The sequence below is a fragment of the Vespa crabro genome, chromosome 2, assembly GCF_910589235.1.
Source record: "Vespa crabro chromosome 2, iyVesCrab1.2, whole genome shotgun sequence".
NCBI classification, from domain to species: Eukaryota; Metazoa; Arthropoda; class Insecta; order Hymenoptera; family Vespidae; genus Vespa; species Vespa crabro.
Window position 1 is genome coordinate 9,632,854 of NC_060956.1, and position 22,012 is coordinate 9,654,865.

The 22,012-nt window shown below is 30.6% G+C and overlaps 3 protein-coding genes across 52 annotated transcripts in view; 2 read left to right on the forward strand and 1 right to left on the reverse strand.

Annotated features, from left to right (window-relative positions):
* The first annotated feature begins 99 nt into the window (after window positions 1–99).
* Window positions 100–2,932, forward strand: LOC124433110 (sialin). The gene is made up of 7 exons (XM_046982716.1): window positions 100–397; window positions 770–990; window positions 1,342–1,578; window positions 1,646–1,733; window positions 1,807–2,027; window positions 2,104–2,634; window positions 2,755–2,932. The coding sequence occupies exons 1-7, from the start codon at window positions 328–330 to the stop codon at window positions 2,875–2,877; spliced, it is 1,491 nt and encodes a 496-aa protein (XP_046838672.1). The 5' UTR covers window positions 100–327; the 3' UTR covers window positions 2,878–2,932.
* A 1,228-nt stretch (window positions 2,933–4,160) lies between these two features.
* On the reverse strand, window positions 4,161–10,471 carry LOC124421651. Its single transcript, XM_046957080.1, has 10 exons — window positions 9,557–10,471; window positions 9,226–9,447; window positions 8,664–9,160; window positions 8,420–8,594; window positions 8,013–8,351; window positions 7,702–7,907; window positions 7,341–7,590; window positions 6,868–7,107; window positions 6,521–6,772; window positions 4,161–6,452 (listed from the first exon to the last, which is right to left on the reverse strand). Exons 1-10 carry the CDS (start codon window positions 9,665–9,667, stop codon window positions 6,225–6,227), a joined length of 2,520 nt encoding a protein of 839 aa, XP_046813036.1. The 5' UTR covers window positions 9,668–10,471; the 3' UTR covers window positions 4,161–6,224.
* Window positions 10,472–11,562: 1,091 nt separating this feature from the next.
* The window catches only part of LOC124421957 (Down syndrome cell adhesion molecule-like protein Dscam2), a 68,692-nt gene continuing 58,242 nt past the window's right edge, over window positions 11,563–22,012 (forward strand). For all 50 annotated transcript variants that reach the window (XM_046957748.1, XM_046957749.1, XM_046957722.1 and 47 more), the window contains exons 1-4: window positions 11,563–11,711; window positions 13,816–13,924; window positions 19,897–20,078; window positions 20,604–20,742. In XM_046957748.1, the coding sequence (XP_046813704.1) occupies window positions 13,837–13,924; window positions 19,897–20,078; window positions 20,604–20,742 (409 nt within the window). In that variant the 5' untranslated portion in view covers window positions 11,563–11,711; window positions 13,816–13,836. The remainder of the gene's footprint in view (window positions 11,712–13,815; window positions 13,925–19,896; window positions 20,079–20,603; window positions 20,743–22,012) is intronic.

The following is a 22,012-nucleotide window of genomic DNA, read 5'->3' on the forward strand; positions in this document are numbered from 1 at the left end:
GATATTGAACAATTTTCTAAATAACAATGAATTTTATCGTGATCTTTCTTACCAACTGTTGGAATGAATGTAACTTTTACCGGCTATTTTAACTTTTTCATAGTAGTAACAGCTTAACAGCACCAGACAATAAACAGTGTACTTTTGAATGCCGTGATAAATTTCGTATATTCAACTTCGCTCGAGAAGAATGTGATAGTTCTATGTACTAAGTTACGATTGAAAGAACAAAGCAAGTGGTTACGTTAATGCGATAGAGGTATTCGTAGTGGCAGTGAGTCATTGTGAAAGTGTAAGACCATTGTAACATTTGTTTTTAAATATAATATGGAGGTTCTTGATCCAAGCGTTTCGAGAGATGATTTACCACTTTGTGTTAATGATTGTTTGGAAAAAGGTTTGTTTATAATATCATACAGTTGTTTATTTATATGTATATTTATCTTTGTCCTGGATCTACAAGTACATAATGCCATACAACTATCGTCTTTTATTACTTTGACCTAACGGAAGCTTGTTTTATGCTTGATAGTATCACGTAATCTATTGTCTAATCGCAGAAACTTCAAAATAATAGAAATAATATGGCATTCAAATTGATTTTGAAAATTTATATTGTTATAATTATATTTGTATATAATTATATTATTATGATAAGTTACTGTGAGACATCGGAAATATTTATTTTTATTTATATTCCAAAATACATTTATTCTTTCAATAATGACTTATTAATAATTAATCATTTTTTTTATATTATGTGTTTCAGTTAACATAGAACAGAATCCATCCGATACAAAATCATATATAAAAGCACGCTATACTCTAGGTTTCCTAGGTTTTCTAGGCTTTGCTCTTGTATATGCAATGAGAGTAAATTTATCAATCGCAATTGTTTCAATGGTTAATCAAACAGCTATACCTAATGATGATGAAAATACTACTGATGTTTGTTCTAATCGGAATCCCATAAATGGAACATTTATACCAGTATGTTTAACTATTGTTTTATTGTTGTTTCTCATTGATTGTATAATTTTTTGAATATATTAATTTCTTGTTTTTGCATTATAATTCTAATACTTGATATATTGAATATTTAAATATATTCTTTAACTCAATTAGCTCAACATAAAATCACAAACAAATGGTAAACTAAAATGATCAAGTTACATGTCTTACTCATGACATTATCAATTTTATTATTCTACTTGTTATCAGTTTTAACACGTATCACTGATATATTACTCACTTTCAGATATACTCTTTATATTCAAATTTCATAAAAGTGCTTTATGTAGTTCGTGTTTTATTAAATTTACTTCTATTTCTTTTTGGTAGAGTGCAGGAGAATTCAATTGGGATGAAAAAACTCAAGGTGTTATATTAGGAGCATTTTTTCTTGGATATGTGGCAACAAATGTTCCAGGAGGTAGAATGGCTGAAAAAGTTGGTGGAAAGTTGGTTTATGGACTAGGAGTTTTCTTAACTGCTGTCTTGACTGTAATCAGTCCCTTTGCAGCATACTGGGGTTTAGTACCATTTCTTATAGTTAGAGTTGCAGAGGGATTTACAGAGGTAAATACTCTTAATGAAAGGTTTATACTGTTTTACTATTATTCACTTTCATATATTTTTAATATAGGGTGTTACTTTTCCTGCAATGCACACTATGCTTGCACAATGGGTTCCACCATTAGAAAGAAGTAAATTTGCTGCAATTGTATATGCAGGTAATGCTATGAACCATTGATATCAATTGATAAATAAATATTTTGTTATTTATCAATTTTTTTTATTTCTTAGGTGCAAATTTTGGAACAGTTATATCATTACCTGTAAGTGGATGGCTATGTTCACTGGAACTATGGGGTGGTTGGCCACTTGCATTTTATTTATTTGGAGGATTAGGTATTTTTTGGTACGCATTTTGGCTAATCTTTATTTATGATACACCTGCCCAACATGTAAGAATTGATCCTGATGAGAAAGCATACATTGAAGCTAGCGTTGAAAAAAAACATGAGGTCAGTTAAATGGCAGTATGCATTCATATATAGTTATTAATACAATTAATTTCTTTTTATATTTTTATGAAAATAGACTCATGATTCTGGTGTACCTTGGTTATCAATTTTTACATCTCTGCCTATGTGGGCTATAACTGTAACCCAATGTGGACAATCCTGGGCTTTTTACACATTGCTAACAGAATTGCCAACGTATATGGATAAAATTTTACATTTTGATGTGCAACAAGATGCATTTCTCTCAGCATTACCATATCTAAGTTCTTGGTTGGTTGGTTTAGGAATTTCGAGTTTTGCGGATGCTCTTCTTGCTCGGCAAATCTTATCTCCTTTGACTTCGTTCAAATTATGGAATACAGTGGCTTCTGCTGGTCCCAGTCTCAGTTTTGTAGGTGCTATTTGGGCTGGATGTGATCGCATGACTGTTTTGATAATGCTTGTTGGATTAAGTTCATTACAAGGTGCAGTTTATGCTGGAAATCAAATGAATCACATTGCACTAGCACCACGATATGCTGGTACTCTTTATGGATTAACCAATGCAGCAGCTAATGCTTGTGGATTTTTGGCACCATATGTCATTGGTAGATTAGTTGAAGGACATGTGAGTACTTCTGTATACAAATATCATTATTATTTATTATAATATATTTAGTATCTTTGAGTGAATATTGTGTATCTTGTAGACTCAATGTTGTTTTATTTTTTATTTTTGATTTCATAGGAAACTTTAGCACGTTGGCATACAGTTTTTTGGATGGCAGCTGGAATAAATATGATAACTAATTGTTTCTATTTAATTTTTGCATCTTCTAGCGAACAACCATGGAGTAATGGTAATAGTTGATGATGAAATTTTCTTATATTTTAATATCTAATATAGAGAATAACATATCATTCGATAGAGTTGCTTTTAGTATATTTTAATTTATCATGACAAATGAAAGAGATCAGTATGAATTATTCATCAATTTTAAATAGATAAATAATAATTTTTATTCTTTCATTTCACTGCAGTTTCTTTACGTCATGCTTTTTATTTAAAAAGAGAAATAACATTTTTTAAAATAAATTTTTCTAGTAAAACTCTTCTCTTTTAACAAGCCTATATATGTAGGTATGAAGTATTTTTTATACATACTTATTATATCGTAAAATAATAAAAACAAGAAATACTTAAAAATTAAATTATATAGTTGGAATTGAAGATAAATAAAATTGTAGTAATTAATATAAATATATATTAAGCTAAATATTTTTTTATTTATGTATAAAAATATACAAAAAATTAATAATCTGAAAAAGCGATAAATTATAAAACGTTTGAATATTTAAGTCGTTTTCTTTTTATTGCCAAACGATATAATATGAGAGAAAACTTATTAAAAGAGGAATTCATTCCGCATGCTTAAGTTAATTATGTGAGCAAATATCTTTTTGTAATAAGTGAATATGTATTTAATATACAGGGTGTTTAGTTAGAATAACTATTCCTAATATCTAGATGTAATAAAGGACCTGTTCTTTTCATAATAAAGTAGTATTCGGACACGCCTTCATATTGAAATAATACGATATGAAAGAAATGAAGATTTAAAATAATCTCAACGTAAAAAGCAACTTTTTTATTAAATTTTAATGGTTATAAATTAGTGGAAAATTACAGAAATAGTATTAAAACAATTATAAAAACTTTAAAATTATGGTTTCTTTTGTTGACACACAAAGCATAAACCGTATGATTGAACGACAAATTCTTCGAAATATTTGCAGATGGTTACGAAGATTATCAAAATTAAGAATAATTCTAGTAATTAACTCTTCTTCTTTATTGATAACTCAAAATAAAACTTAAACACTTGCATATTTTTGTTTTATGAAGTGATAAGTAATGTAGAGTTCGAATTAAAATAAACAATATTATAATTTTTATTAAGTTATATTCAGTAACATATAAATCTGTGAAAAACAAAAATAAAATTCATTTGTAATAAAAATTCGAACAATAAAAAGCCAATCTTAAAATTAGCAGAAACTAATCTTAAAGTAAAACTCGGACATGTTACATCGCCGTAAACATACTACATATAAACAAATGCCAATGAAAAATGAAATATTAATCACTTTTTCGTTGAGTATCATTATTGTCGTAATGCAAGTCGTATAAAATGTTTTTCTTTTTTGTGAAATTTTGCTTTAATATCTGAATATGGGCAGATAATCTGGACGAACGTTGTCAGATTCTTGAAAGCTTATTATTTCAAAGATGGTTTATCTGACCGAAAGATTATAAAAATAGTGAAATGAAGCCATTCTACAATTTATGACGTAGTAAAACGATTTAGATTGAGAAATACTGTCAAAAATTAACCAAATGAAAAATATTCGCAGAATCCAAAGAGCGTTGGATTGTAAGAAAAATAAAAAAGGATCCAAAATTGAGTGTATCAAAATTAATCATAGAAGTAAAAAGACATTTTTACATTTATCTTTTTAAAAAAAATAAATCCAGAATGATCAAAAACATCGGATTCATAATGTTAGTTTATGGTTGCTTGATCATTATTGAAACACCTTTGTAGTCACCAGACTTTAATGTAATTGTGCATCTGTGGGTATATTTGGAGGAAAAACTGAAAAATCACATCATCTCTAATTGAAAAGAGCATTGGAAGAGGAATGAGCAAAAATTGATATTTCATATTGTGAAAAATTGGTCCGATTAATGTTAAATCGATTAAAAGGTCTCAAGACAAGGACTATCAACTATTAGGATAGAATTAGTATAGAATGTAAAACATACATATATTCATAAGAATTTTCTATTGTTCGAATTTTAATTTGAGACCAACTTCTGTTAATTTTAAGACTGGTTTTTTATTACTCAATGCAAATGAATTTTATTTGTTTTTCATGGATTTGTATGGCACTGAATATAGTTTAATAAAAATTGTAATATCGTTCATTTTAATTTCTTTACATTACTTATTGGTTTATAAAAAAAAAAAAAAAATGCAAGTGTCCGAGTTTTACTTAGAGTCACTGTAATTCTTTTATAAACAATTAATTTAATATGGCTTTAAATACAAAAGTTAATTTTGGAGAATGATAATAGATATATATATATAAAAAGATTAATGAAGAGTTTCAACTTTTATAATATTAAGTACAGAATTACTTCCAGACATTACTTTATTATAAAAAACTATTTAATTAGATGCTCTCGATCACATTTAAAAAGTAGGAATAGTTATTTTGAAACATCTTGTATAAACATATTATTCTGTTTCTATTTGAAACGTGCACAGCGCACAGATAGAACAGATGAGACATTCAAAACCAATCATGTATGTAACTTAATAATTACACGTAAATCAATAAAATTTAAAATCATGAAAAGAATATTAAAGCATAAGTTGATGTACGTTTAAATATTGCTGACATTTCAATATGTTACATATATATGAAAAAAAGTTTGAATAGATTTGTTAAATGTTTACAGTTCTAACGTTATTACTTTTGTAATTTTTGCTATATTAGTTCAAATACAATGCTTATGCATGTTTATTCCAATGTGATTATATGTGATAATATTGTATAATTGAAATTTCTTTTTATATGAATTTATATTATACATCTTTAAGTTTTATTCTATCTAATTTAGTTTCTATGCTAGTATAATAATCTACATGAGATTAAAATATACCAAACCTGGAAACACATAACAAACTTTAGTTCGATGTATTTCAAAGTTGTAAAAATTTGAGGAAACAAAATTGAAAAATTGATTTCGAATAACAAAAAGAAATTTATATTCTGTTACAGTAAAAATTTGATAATATCGATGATGTTATCTGACATTATGTAATAAAGCGTATTAGTAACAATGATTATTTACAAATATTTTTCCTTAATACTCCTGATCTTTTGTTTTTTTTAAGGATAGAGTATACTTTACAAACTATATTAGTTTTATATTTTTTAGAGTTTTCATAAGTGTAAAAAACATTACTAAATGCGCAGTATATTCGCAGCAAATCCGATAATAAAATATGAAAATCGTATTTTACACATAATTCTTTATGAAAATAGTGTCATTTTATGAATATAGGAGAACTAATAAGAGAAAAGAAATAAATTTGTAACAATATTATTTTGGTCACGTATATAAAATTTCCTTATTTTATTGTTCTGCTAGGTTGTATTTAAATCATCTTTTTTTTTGGCAGTAAGTTCGAAAATCATATCTCTCATTCTACTTAGATCTGTTAATTCTGAAGTCATTCTCTGTATATTCTGATCTTTTTCGGCTAAAGTTTGTTCATAAGAATGAGTCAATTTGGTTAATTGTTGGATTTCTTGTTTTAATGCAGATATATCTTTCTGATTAGCTTCTATTTCGTTATTTTTTAATTCTATTATCTGTAAAAAATAAATTATTAATATAATATGTTTAATAATTTAATATGATTCATGAAAAGTTTACATACTTGTTCTTTTTTGTTAATGGAATCTTGCATTTTATATAAAAGTTTGCCTAACTCATGGTTTTTATTAGTCATTTCTGTAGAATTTGCTACTGCAGCTGAATATTCAGTCTCCAATTCTATTACTTTCTTATTTAATGTATCAATTTTATTCATACAGGTTTCCACTTCTTTTACACGTTCTACTAATGTTTTATTCAATAAATCGATATTTGCAGATTTTTCAGTTACAATTTTTCTTAATCCGTTAATTTCCTATAAAAAATATCATATATATATATATATTTTGTTTTCTCATTATATATATATCAATTGTATTATTTAATTTTGTAAAAGAAGTAAGAATTTACTTGTGCTTTAACAGAAAGTATTTTCTTCATTTGATCTTCTGATTCATTAAGTTTTGTTGTTAATGCAACTTTTTCGACTTTTATACCTTCTAAGCATTGTTGAGTATCAAATAACATTTGATGTAAACGACTAGATTCTGCTATTACTTGTGCCAATCGATGTTGCAGACTAGTTGCATGATTATTTGCAGCTTCTAAACTAGACTGCATGGCTCTTTCAGCGTGTCTCATAGCTGCTAACTTTTATGAGTTTACATTACATAACTATAAATTATTTGATCCTGCAGTATACATTCATATCACTGCTTTAGAGTTATTATTAATGTGAATCAAAAAATATCTATGTAATATAGTAAATATAATTAGATTAACAAAACTGTAGAGTAATATTGGCAGGCTGAGCTCTAAAACAGAGATATAAATGTAAATCTTATTTTTTACATTTTATGATACAGGGAAAATGCAAATTTTACTTTGTATTCGTACAGTTCCATAACAGCAGAAGTTGTAATATCTCCTATTTGATTTGACTCAATAGCTGTTTCAAGCTTGCTTATAAAAGTATTAAGACGTTCCTCTTGACCAAATGAAAATAATGGAGCCATTTCATTCCCATTATAATTAATGTTGGGTTTAATTTCAATTCCTGTTACAGTATTAGCATTGCTTTGTACCAAAACTAAAGGTTCTAGTTGTCTCATACATTGCGCTACTGCAGCAACACTGATTATAAGAAAAATAATATATATGTATAAATTACACACATACATACACGCACGTACAATTAATTTCTACATTCAAATATTTGAATATACAAGTTTCGACCTAACTTACCATTCCTGTGGAAAACCTACAGATGATGTTAATTGTAGAACTTTTTGCTTAATTTCTCCATCACCCGTAAATAATGCTAATGCCATTATCATTTGTATTTGTTTTTTTCGAAGTAATTCAGAAAATAATGTCAACCAGTTTGAATTATTAGCTGCCAAATCTGCTGTTAAAACTAAGGCATGTATATAAAGATTTGTTGTTGAATTCTATAAGAATTTAAACAAGTGTCATTTATACTTGTAAGCAATTCTTGGCATGCTTCAAATAGAGTTGAATTTTAATTATAATGAAAACTTGCAATGTTACTGTACTTGAATAAGATTTCCAGGCCAGTCCCTATTTGCAGTTTCTTCATATTCCAATATTGGTTTTAACAACTTTCGCATTGCTTGTTCACTAAATGTCTTTAGCACCTTTGATCGAAGTCCTGAAATTTTCACCATTTCTTGGAATAATTGCATCAATTCAGCAAGTCTTTCTTGTGCCTCAATATTATGCAGTTCATTTTTTTCTTGTATTTCATCATCCTTTGTGCTAGTTATAAGCATAAGCACAGATGGATCTAGTTCTGTAAGAACTTCTGTAGAAACCTTAGTACGTCGTGATTCAATCACAATTATCCTAATGAGTGCTAGTGCCTTAGAACATACCTAATGGTAACAGAAAAAAGAAGTTTATGCTAATTGAAGTTCTACTTAAATAAAGAAAAGATACTGACTTGTTCTACAGGTACCCATGTCATAGCTGATTTTACACATGCTGGGTATAATGGAATCAAAGCAATCACTTTTAATTTTACTAATGATAGTAAAAATTCCATTAAAAGTGCAACACAATCTGGATCAGAATTAGATTCTAAAGTAGCCAATAATCGTTCTACATCTTTACTATAACTAATAACAAAAAAGACAAATCAATAAGAAATACAGAATTTATTAGAGCATCTTTCTTGTAATACTTACTTTGCATATGTAAGTAGTATAGTTCGTGAATGTTCATTCTGACCAACATCATCAAAGAAATCAATAATATGTCTTAACAATAATACATCTTTTTTTTGAAGAGCATTGATTAAACTTGTAAATGTAACAGCAGCAAAATCCAATATATGTTTTTCTGAGATATTTGTATTAGTATGTTCCAATATAATCAAAAGTTTACAACACGGAACGCTTGTACTAACATTATTGCTTTGAATTTTTAGTAACGTTCGTATAAATGTTTTAGTATCAATGGTACGCATTAATGTATAAACTGCTGCAAGATTTTTGTAACAAAGATTTACAAGTACACCTAATGAAAGGGCAACAATTTCTTCTTCTTTTACTTGCATTACCCATTGTGTTAAAATGGATATTAAATACGGTAAATGTGCTTCTTGCCAAGAAATTTTTACACCATAAGTTAATTCCTGTAGAAGTTTCAAAACACGTATTCTCTTCTCGCTTGTCAAGTTGGCCTAAAAAGTGTGTTAAAATATAATAAAATAAAAGCTCGTTATACGTCTATATTTCTAATGTTTACCTCCAATAATCGTGCTAATATAGGAGCAAATTTATAAGTATGGATAAGAGCTTGTCTGGCATTCGTATTTCGACAAGCATTCTGTAGAACATCTACAGTACTCCAAATTAATGTTGTTCTAGATCCTAAAGAATTCATAAGCTCGTGTAAGCTGACATAAAATTCAGCTGCTATTGAAGTTGTAGGATCAAAAATGCTGAGATCCAATGATACGCTTATGACCTTAGGAATACATACAAATTTCTTTTAATCGAGTGTTTGATATATACAAATAAATTAAATTAATAAAAAAAGTATAGCAAATAAAATTGAATTACAATCACAATCTTACCCCAAGATTTCTTTGTATAGCAGATATGGTAGTTTCACTGGGATGTTTTGCATATTCCGATGCAGCTGATATAAATGCTCTCATATACTGATATTTCTCCATAATAACCATTCATTAAAAAATGTAATAAAAAAGAAAGAATCTTATGCACTCATATATTTTTAGTTTACGATACAAATAGTGATCATGCAATAGAAAAAGGAAACATTTTCTTTTATAAAATCTATTTGTCTTAGGCCTTTCAAAAGTAAGGATAATTTGTAAATATAATAAATTATTTTCTTAATAAATAATTCGTTCTTTATATAAACAAATGGAGATAAAAAATGGAAATACAGCATGCTATAACGGAAAAACTACATTTAGCGTCCATTTCTAAAGACCCCCGCATATTCAAAACCAATCAGAGCGTCGCTAAGGCGGCGAGCTTCATAAAACGAAATATACCAATTCTATTATAGAACGAAGATAGTGCCTTTGAAGGAGAAAAAACGAAATGAAGAATTATGAACTTATATATAAAGTTCTTTCCATTTAGTAATATTAAGCACAATAATAGCTAGTACATTATATTATACATAATATTATAATTAAAATTTAAAAATATAACGTATTATATTATTATAAATAAAATGCAACTATCGACGAATGAGAAAGATGGCGCTCTTAACAGAATGGTAGCTCTTGGATTTTTCTATTCAATGTTCCAAATAATCATTTGCGCGCATTTTTCATATTTTTTGTAATTTGATTTTTTTCGAGTTATTCATTCATTTCTGCATTTTTCTTCTTCTCGAGTTTTGTTGTAAATATGATATAGAAAGTAGAAAAAAAGTAGAAGATGATTCATAATAATCAAGTATTTGTTCATAATTGTTCATATCGTTTAAAAACGATATCAAACATTTTTATTGTTCTTTTGCAGTAATATAGTCCAATAATGGCGAATTTTCTATTATATATATTAGAGAATTTCATCGAGTAAAAGACAATGGTAAAACTTTTGAAATTAAACATCGATTTATAACTTGGTTAAAGTAAAATACAATGATGTTCTAATTACAAAATGTTTTCTATTATCAATAAGTTTCTTGGTAAATCTAATTTTAATGATAATCGCATAGTTTAAGAATTAACCCAATTTATACTTTAAAATTACTTTAAGATAATTATCGTTTATTTTATAATAAAATATTTATGTAGACAGCTGACTCTACGTTACAAATATTTCGAATACATTGTCATTCGATCATTCTAAAATATTTTTTCTGAACTATTTTACAAATAATGTTTGCATTTTAGATAATAAATATGTAATGTAAATTGTACCATTTTAAAACATAATGTAAATTGTACTATTTTAAAACAGTTGTATAATATATTCTTCGAAAAAACATATAATATATTCTTTGAAAATATAAGTCAGCGTGGTTTATTCAACGATGAGTTCATACTTAGATTATCTTAATAACGATTAACCTTGAATAACTAATATATAATTTATTAAGATAAGAAACGAAGATGAACTACTAGTAAATGCATTATAAAGTTCTATTAAGCAAATCATCGTTTATTACGTTTTATGCATCTGTCATCTTTTGTTTCTACGTAGACACGTGTTTTTGCAAATGTAGACATTCGTGATATATACAATCAAATTCTCTTGTATGCTTAATAGTCATATATATAGAAACTCTATATATACGAGAGTAGTTGCAAGAAGAAAGATATGTTGTTGAACGATTAAAAATAATTTGAAACGTTCCAAATGTTATTTAATGTTTCATATATTTCCGTCTATGTACATTGCCAATATTCACACATATCTAATATAGAATATTATATTATTATATAGATATATATACTCTTGGAGCATTGACTGTTTCCTGCTTACTTGAGAAAGCAAACCGACGTTCTCCCTCTTCCCCTCGCTCCAGCATCAATCCATGAGAGTTCGGAGCCTTCCCTTTCTCCCCACTATTTCTCAGCAGACGTGAAGTGGTGGCAGCAGCAGCGTCGAGTCGAGCGACGCCGTTCACCGGTTCACATTCTTCGGTCGTCTACGGTCGAAGGAAGTACGCGGCTTTTCTTTGTACTTGCATTACGTACGTTTACGATCGACGCGCATCTACAAGCCCTGCTGCTGTCGTTTTCGGTACGTAAGTTTTCACGTTTTCGACGTGATTCTTCGAGAAAATCCGAAAAAAATTTCAAGTAATTTTCTCTGACTATCTTACTCCGATACATTTCCATACTTTGATGGGGGAGAAAAAAAGAATAAAAGAGAAAAAAAGATCGAGAAATAAGAAAAAAGAAAGAGAGAGTGAGAGTATCCTTTAAGGATAATCTCATCCTTCTCTCCTGTGGGTGTGTGCGCGTGCACGTGATCGTCCATCGTGGACGTTCATCCGCGAGTGATCACCGTGCGAAAATCATCGATTCGTGACGATCGTACTAGCCTTTGCTTGGACTCGACTGGTTTCTGCAGTTTATCGATAAAAATATAGAACCTCTCTTAACAGCATCTTCCTCGAATACTCGAAGAAACCAAGAGGCATGACGTCCGTCTTCCATGACCGTCTTCTCTCTCTTATATGATCTTTCCTTCGGCTAGAGAAAAGATGTTGAGATTTTCTTAAATCATTTGTTCAGAATTTTATCGCCACGAGTATACTCGCTACGCTTTGCGCGTTGCCTTGGTTACCACGAAGAGCAACTCCCCTTCAACGATCTTTTTCCTTTTCTTTCTCCACTCCTTTTCTCTTTTCGTCTCTTTTATACCATCTCTTACTCCAGATTTTCTCTGGCTCACTTACTTTTTTTTTTCTCCGTGAGCAAGAAAGGATCGTTAGAGAGACGACTACGATCTTGCAGCATGACAAAGCCACGCTTTTTACCATCAACGTGTTCGTCCCGCCTGGCTTGCCACGCGTTTCTTTCATGACGACAGATCGTGTCAATGACGCGAGGGCAGTGACATCATCTTAGCTAGGACGAGATCGTCATCGTCATCGTCATTGCCATCGTCATTATCATCGGCTTTATTTAATCACGTATCGTCCAAATCCTGACTGCGGCATCCGTCAAATATTTCATTTTTCTTTTCCTCATTAGATCGGTGTCCTTTCTTTTAGATTTTATTTATAATCGAGCGAACTTTAGATAACGAGGATGGAGAGAAGCTGTGGCCAAACGAGCAAACTGCCTCGTTGCAAATACCATCAAGTATGGCGTACGGTCGCATGAAGGGTAGCTCAGTTCGCTCCGCACCCTGCGATCAATAAACCCAGCGAGAGAGGGAGCAGCTTTCTCTCCTCCGTGTACTTCTCTCCCCCTCATTCTTCTTCCTCTGCGGGGTTGTACTCGTCTTTTGCCTCATCCTCTTTACCACCCCCTCTTTATCTGACTTGTCACTTCTCTCTTCGTTTCTACAATCGCCATCGCTGTCCAACGGCAAGCCTTTCAGCTATCAGAGATTCAGCACGTGCACGATGCGAGACCGAGCCTTTCAAAAAGCGTTAGACGTTTTGTTCGCCTTTAGCGATGATTTTAGGATTAGCGAATCAAAATTGAATCGAGAGAGTGGATTCAGGTACAACGTGGATGAAACGTTGACAATATATGAATAAGATCTTTAGAAAGATTTTTTATACATGAACTTGGTAAAAATGTTTTAGATTGATTTTTCGTCGAATTTTGTAGACGAATTTTACATTTTATAGGCACCATCGATTATTTGTTATTTGTTTATATATATATATATATATATATATATATATATATATATATATATATATGAAGTTTTTTACGCTATGTTAAATATAGTTTGGAATGCTTATTTGATAAAGATATTGGTCGTATATAAGAGTAGGAGTATATGTAAATTTGCAAAGTACGACCGATCATTAAAGATGATTAATTTGTATTTTAGTCTATACTTTTATCTCATAAATAAGAGTACGATAAGAGATGTTTATCTTACGTGTCTCTTTGCATGCTTATACATATTTACAATTGATTTGAATTATTTTAATTGCATTTTTTAATCGTCCAATCTGTAATTTTAATAATTTCGGTTTAATTTAGACGTATCTTCGCGATCGATAATAACAGAGCATCTTAAATCATATAATGGAAGTTTTACGTCGAAATCGAGAGTATATGAAACTGTCCAATTCAGACGGATGGTGCGATTGTCACGAAAAAATCGAAGGAAAGGTGTCAAATCGTTTGAGACATGTGTTTTGTGTATGATATAGGTGAAAATCAGTGCGATCAGGATGTGGCGTGAACCTCCAGGAGGGGGGTGTAAAGCACCTACCTACATCTTCGCTATGATTCTACTGGCTCTACTGGCATTGACGAATGGTAAATTAATTCTTTATAATTGCATTCGAATCATGTAATTATTTTAAATATCTATTGTTATGATGTCTTTGAAATAGACGGTCAACGATATTTGATATCAATTTGATCTTTTTGGGATCACGATTCTTAAGATGTCAAATTACTTTATCTAATTTCTATTATATTCTGTTCTTCTTTTGGTGCTATTTTAACAATAAGCTAAAACGAGTCTAAATTGAATCAAAGATCGTTACGTACCCTAGTATAAAAGGATTAAATATCATAGATACCTTACTCGAAACACAGAAAGCTTCGTTAGGGTGATTATGAAGTATGCTTCGTCGTAGCAACGATTCAACGTGTAACGAATACCGGAAGATTTTTGGTATATTCGTTAGTTATTGTCGTTGTTAATTATATCTATTTAATAATGAAGTATTCTTTTTAATGACAACGAAGAGCGATTGATAGAAGGAAATAAACTTTGTGTATTCCGACCCTTATTATACATGATGTCTCAGTATTTTCCAACGGAACTTTGTCAGTATATTTTATTAGTAAAAGAAGGATAAAATTATTATAGATATAAAAATAAGTCTTCTGTGAGCACGCATTTGATGCTTTATTAATAAATTATAATAATTCAATTTTCCATTAATGTCATTCTTGTATCGATAGAAAATATCAATATTTTAAAACCAAATGTAGTAATAATAAATGATGATATTAATTTATTTTTAATTTATATTATATTAATTATAAGAGCAAGTTCGTTATCGTTTCTTTTATATTTCATGTGTTTCCGTTATAATTTTGTAATTTTTCATTATAAGTTTCTAATAATCTACGTTTTTAGATAACATTTCTTTCTTATTTTTATTGACGAAATAAATTTATGAAATTTGATTGAAAAATTATAAAAAACCGTGCATTATAAAGATATTTTTTCGAAGTTGATTCAATTGTATGTCATAAATTTCATTCTATCATATGAATTCGCGTGTCTTATTTCGCCGATGAAATTTACAAAGGAATTCGCATGTTAGGTCGTTCACGAAGGATATTGTTATTGCTTTTTTTTCAGTGTGGAAAAGAGCCTCACGATATTCGGATATCAATGTGATATTATAAAAATCTTTCACATCCTTCCTTGTGGTTAACTGTAGCGAAACCAAATTGCTGGCGTTCTGTTTTTGTCGGGATGATCTTTCATTCTCTGGATCTTGGATAGGCGGCACGTCGTTGCTCGGCCAATCAGCCGTTGTGAAAGGTTCGAGAAGCGTAGGTAGAGGAACAGAGTGCAGCTGCTGAAGGAAAGAGCTCTAAAAGGACGGGGAGAGAAAACCGAAGGAAAGGAACAGCTGCGTTCCCAGAATGGAAGCTTCTCTCCCTTTTTGCTCGGAAATTCCATTTTATCCTCTCTCTCTTTCTCTCTCTCTCTCTCTCTCTCTCTCTTTCTCTTTCTATTTCTCTCTCTTTCTTTCTCTTTCTCTTTCTCTCTCTTTCTCTCTTTCTTTCTCTTTCTCTCTCTTTCTCTCCCCCCCCTCTCTCTATCTTTCTCTCTCTACTGACCAGGTGTCCGAATCGGTCTTACGTGAAAAGACGTTTACTACTATACCATCAAAATCGGTTAGACGATCAATTTATCAGTTCACGAAACGAGAACAAGAACGCAAAATTATTTTGTTGTTCTTCAATTGAATAACTTAATTGTCAGGTTGTTTTTAATGCATTGAATGTGGTAATAGTCAACGGTAATTGTCAATAGATTTTACTATTTTTTAATTTTTCGAATTGTGAGATACAACTAATGATATTTACAGTATTTTAATTTGAAGACGAAAACGAAAGAAAGATATATCATATATATATAATAACGATTTGTTGCTTTTTTTTATATATTTGTTTATTCGATAACAAAAATGTAATTTATGAAAAATTGTTTCTCGAGAGTTACATATATTAAAAATAGTTAAGATTCGTAAAGGACAAGTTGCCTTTTTTTCTTTTTTATCTTTTTCGAACAAAGACGATGTTTCACATATAAAGATCACGTAGGAAGTCCGGTTATATCTTTGTTTTTATCGGTTCATTTTTACGATAGCTATTTTTTTCTCTCGGTCTATAAAACTCGTTCATTTTTCAGTCAACGCGTATGTAATTTTGTAGTCATGGAAGGTGTTAACTTGTATAGTAGAGGGACGACAAGTATATTCGCAGTGTAACGTTAAAGAACATAAACGTGGCTAGAAATAGGCGAGAATGGCTGAAGGAACGTTACCTAACGCGTCCACAAACCGATACACCCCGGATTTAGGAATTTCTTAAGGTTTCTACTCATGCGGAGCGTGTGTTTACTGGCCTTTCTAACGTTTGGTTTCGCTTTGCTGGCACGATTGTATAGAAAAGTTGAATATATTATTTTTTAAATTACGTGGGTGATATTGTCTGATGCAACGAATATCTTGGATAATTACAATCATTGTAACACTACATAGCATTCTATATATATATATATATATATATATATATATATATATATATATATATATATCTTATTTATATAGAGTTTTTATTTTTATTAATCATGTAATGATTGTAAATTTATTAATTGGATAATTATTATTAATACTATGTAAATTGTCGATTGAGTTAACCGTATGTTATGTTAATGAATATCATAAATAATTAATCAATATACAATATTTATATGAAATATCGTTTTCAACGATGATGTTGTAGTACACGTTGAACATAAATTAAGTATTGTTAATAAGATATAAAATAGAGAACAATCGAATATATTTAATAAACAATATCATAAATAAATTTGAAGTATTTACGAACATCAAAAGGAGATATTTTTGCTTAAAATAATGATAAGAAAAATTTAAGATAACTTAAAATTGTCTTGATCTGTTTTTCAAATTTTTTATAGGAAAAGATCAAATTCCATTTAAAGAAATATTAATGATTTCAATATTTTGAAAAATATTACTTTCAAAGAATAATTTTCGTCCTCTTTAAATAGATATATCTTTCCTTAAAAAATATTTTCTATCATAGAAAGTAACCGATATATACTCGTACTTTCAATTTTAAATGACTTACCCGGTATATCGAATATACTTATTCACACAAACACATACACACATATACATAAACATACATATATACACACACATACATACACATATACATACATGCACATATACATACACACAAATATACATACATACACACAACACACACATATTGTATGAATAATATGAACATTTATATAAAGTATTGCATGTAGGAAGATCTTCCGGATCAGTTAACTCAAATACGATCATCGATCGAGAGTCATTGTTCTTTATCGATTCTGGTCGACAGTTCATCCTCTTAAAACGTCGTCTTATTATTATTCGACTCACGATTTCTCGTATATCTCTTATGCGCGGGTGTATATATTTGTATGTGTGTATGTACATACGTACCACACACGTGGGGTGCTTTACACTAGAGATTCATGCGTATTTATTCACTAGTGTGTGTGTATCGTTGGAAATATATTCGAAGCAGCGTATCCGGACGTTTGAAAGCTTCTCTCTCTCTCTTTTTCTCTCTCTCTCTCTCTACATATACATATACATATATATAGATTACAGAGCGGTTGTCGACCGCGAAGAACCCCTGCCTTTTATTGTCGATGGATACGTGTGCGAGCATGTTGGTTTGAGTATAAAAATCCTGAGACATATGTAGAGAAGAAGAAAAAGAAGAAGAAGAAGAAGAAGAAGAAGAAGAAGAAGAAGAAGAAGAAGAAGAAGTGGGAAAAAGAAAATGAAAAGAGAAAAGATAAAACGGAAGAACGGTAGTAGGTCTTCCACGCTCATGCGTAGACTACAGCAAATTCCATTTTTCTTTGCATACTCTTCTCGTTTGGCTAGAACTACGATTGGATGTTTTACGTAAGCTCGTTATAATAACATATATTGATCCGATAAAGTTTAACGCTCGCGAGAAACACTTATGAATGGTTTAGCGTGTTAACGCATCGGTAAACCTTTTACGTCGTCATCAGTGATGGGTAGAAATATTCATAGGTCATTTCAATCAGTGACATAATTAGATAGTTTTACATTAATTACAGCAACGATTAATCGTTGTTAATTATTTGATATCTCTTCTCGAATAGGATATTTTATTTAAAATGTGTAATTATCGTATCTTTATTTTTAAAATGAATGATTGTAGAAGATATAAAATTAATTTTTCGATTGGGATATTCATTTTAAGCATATAGGAATTATAGTAATTGTTTTGTATATTTTGTCTTTGAAAAGCTATACATAGTATTAATAAATATTAAAGAATAAAATATTAGAGAAATATAAATAGGATCAAGTTGATAAAAAAAATTGATAAGGCGAATTAGTATGCGTTATCTAGAGATAAATGATCTAGAGATAAAAAAAGATTTTTGTCAAGCGATGATTATAATTATTAATTTCATACGTTTTTTCTTAAAAATGTAGATATACATGATATTGGAGAGGTAAGATATTAAAGAAATCAAAGTTGGATTATAGAGAAAGAAAAATGAATGATAAATTAATGTCTTATCTAAGAAGATTGGTTTCTTAAATGATGTTTATGAAACTTGTTAATACATTTTTTTTTCATGTGAAGAAAAGAAATTATAAAATTTTATCTCAGAGTATTATTCTCGATGAAGTTACGTCGGTATCTCGTTCAATTAAAATTCCATTTACCGTATCGAACGTTCGTAATTCGTGCGAGTTAAGATCACTAGTAGTGACAAGTTTCTTTCAACAGAACGAAGTGAACGAAGAACATACTGGTTGGCTGGTTGGTGACTGTTCGCAAAGCGGAAAGCTCGAGATGTGAAAAATCTGCAACACCTGCTCTGTATACTTGCGTGTACCTACTGTCGTATCTTTGGTAGCTTCGATACCGTACGCTTTACTGACCGGTTCTTCGTGACTCGATTTTCTATAGGTAGTATGACTACAGAACTAACATAAACACGCTGATGTTCGTTTTTTTTCTTTCATGTGGATGCGCGTACAGGACGAGCTTGAAAGATCAATTCTCTTGCGAATTCAGGTAGCAGCCTGATCGTATTGCGTTTCTTTGCGTGATTAAAATTTCGAGCTGCGATCGAGCTGAAATCATGTGAAGACGATCATAAGTCACTGAAGATCCTATCGAATGTGATTTTGTTAAAAGAGAATTGTTTCTAGTTCGGGACAATATCCTTTTTAGAAACGTTATCATTCGTGTTTTATTATCGATTTAAAACTCTCCACTCTCAAGAGTTTTGCAATAAATGCAAGCTAGGTACAGCGGAAAAGGAATCACGCATTGCATATCTTCTTTATAGACATATGACATTGACAGCATATTATTCAATAGGAGACCGACAACCTGTTGTTTGCCGTAATTGGCGACACGCCAGTCGAGTATATGCGCATGCGTCTAGGGATATATGAAGCGTATCCTACAGGAAACGAATGATAAGCAAAAGGAAATTCACGAAATGCTAAGATTATTTTTTATTTTTGTATTCCATCGGTCTGTTTTATTTCTTGTATAAATCATTATGTCCTCGATCTATCAAAGATTCGTTACACGAGAATAAATAATTAAAAATAAGATAAAACGATTAGAGAGAGAGAGAGAGAGAGAGAGAGAGAGAGGGAGGGAGAGAGAGAGAGGGAGAGAGAGAGTGAGAGGGGGAGAGAGAGAGAGAGAGAATTTCATCTTTATTATTTAACTACGTAATCGAGGTATTTCTGTTAAAAAAGTTTTTTAGTAGATCATCGATCAATTCACCGTTAACGAGGAAATTGCGGCAAGATATTCGCGTTAAGAATTGCAACGATAGCTTGTGTTATTGTATACTAGGTCAGGCCACTCCAGAGCAACGACGGTTATTATATCATTGAGAAGATAAGTCAATGAAGATGGATGGCTTTTTGTTTCAGTTGCTATCGCTGAGGATGAATCTATGGGACCCGTTTTCGTTAAGGAACCACCAAACAGAGTCGACTTTTCAAATGGAACTGGAGCTGTCGTTGAATGCCAGGCTAGAGGAAATCCCCAACCGGACATTATCTGGGTTCGTGGCGATGGCACTGCTGTTGGAGACGTTCCTGGATTGAGACAGGTGACTTCCGTTCACTTTTTCTCTTTTTTTTTTTAAGTGATCCTGTTATGATAACGATGATAAATTGGTCAACTTGATTTTAAGGACGTGATATCTACAATATTTTCTTTCATTCATTAAAAAAGCGATATTTCATTCAACTATCTATTAATTGTGAATACGTAGCCGTGAAAAGACATACAAGAATCTATTGCTCTTTTGTATTTACATGCTCTGGCTATTTATCGGCAGTCCAATTATTTTCACTTCGTTAGTTCCATTGGTTTGCTTTATACTTATACGATGTGGTATATTAATCGACCCTAATACATAATGCTCATTCTCGCGGCTAATGACGTCTACTTGCTGCCGTTTTTATCTAATCGACCATAAGATTTTTGACTTCTTTGTTATATATACTTTTATATATGCGTGCGTACATTGAGGTAAACATTTTATATATAAAGTAAAGACTACTTCTTATGTACTCGAGATTAAAATCTCTGAACGTACATACTTGATAGTTCATTTTTTTGCTTGCTGCAGGTCCTACCGAATGGAAATTTGGTCTTCCCTCCTTTCCGTGCCGAGGATTATCGTCAAGAAGTTCATGCTCAGGTTTACAGCTGTCTCGCACGTTCCCCAGCCGGTTCAGTTCACAGCCGAGATGTTAATGTAAGAGCCGGTAAGTGCCTTCCATCCCGAATATTATACGGAGCAAGTCCGTCTGTCGTTTGGCCATCTGTTAAAATTATTAGAAAAAGAAAAAAGAACAAAAATAATCGATAATCTCGTAAGATTTTATTTTCTCGAAATTTATAAAGTTTGATTAAACTTCAATAAATAAGAATAAATTTAATATTTATAATAACATAGTTCAATTGAAAAAATTGTACATTATTGATTAATTAATTTTATATTTGAATATTTTTATTACTAAACACAAATATATATATACATATATATATATATATATATATATATATATATATATATATGTAAATTAATTATTATATAACTATATATTATAAATCTCGAAAGAGGTGGCCAAATACTGTAATATAAAAAACCTTTTTTCCAGCAAAGTTTAAAAAAAAAACAAACATCCTCGAAGGTCAAGTACATATCAACTTTTCACGTACTTGAAAGTGATGAACGCGTCGTCGTTGTCAATTAGATGGATTTTTTTAGGAGCGATGCGGTGGGAAAAGATGAGGTTAGAACGGAGAAAACTTGGATCTCATGTACTCGTTTAATTACAGAGAAAGAACGATCGCTGCCGCCGCCGTCGCATTTGTGTGAAATGCGTACTCACACAATGCCTCTTTTCTCTCTTTTCTCTCTCTCTCTCTCTCTCTCTATCTATCTATCTATCTATTTATCTATTTATTTTTTCATTCTATTTTCAGGATGTAATTTAAAAGAAACTTAATTTATAAAGTATCGTGAGTCAGGATTCGTTTTACATATGCGTGTATTATATTTGCCGTATGAAAAGAAAAGGAGAGAGAGAGGGGGGTTAGAAAACTTGTCTAGTGATTCATTTTCGTGACCTCATGCGCGCCTCATGACGCTTTACTATCGATCGTAGTTATTTTTGTACGTTTATCTTTCGTCGGCTCAATTATTCTTCCGTGATATAAAGAAATGCACTTATTTCGCGAACAAGTTTCTTTTTCCTTTTTATCAGATCTCTGGATTATGTCAAAATAAAAGAAGAGGGCAGAAGAAGAAGAAAATGAAGTGAAAAAATCAGGGAAAGAAGAGGAGAAAAAGTTATCGTATAACGACGAATAATAAGTGGCACATACTCCTCTACGCTTTCATTTGTGCCTCGTTAATCTTTCTCTCTGCTTTTCCCTCGTCTACGGCATTCTCGTGTAAGAGTATTGAACGTCATTAGTATCGTCATAGATGACAAATATATATGTAGCGCGTGCTTTTAACGAGAAACG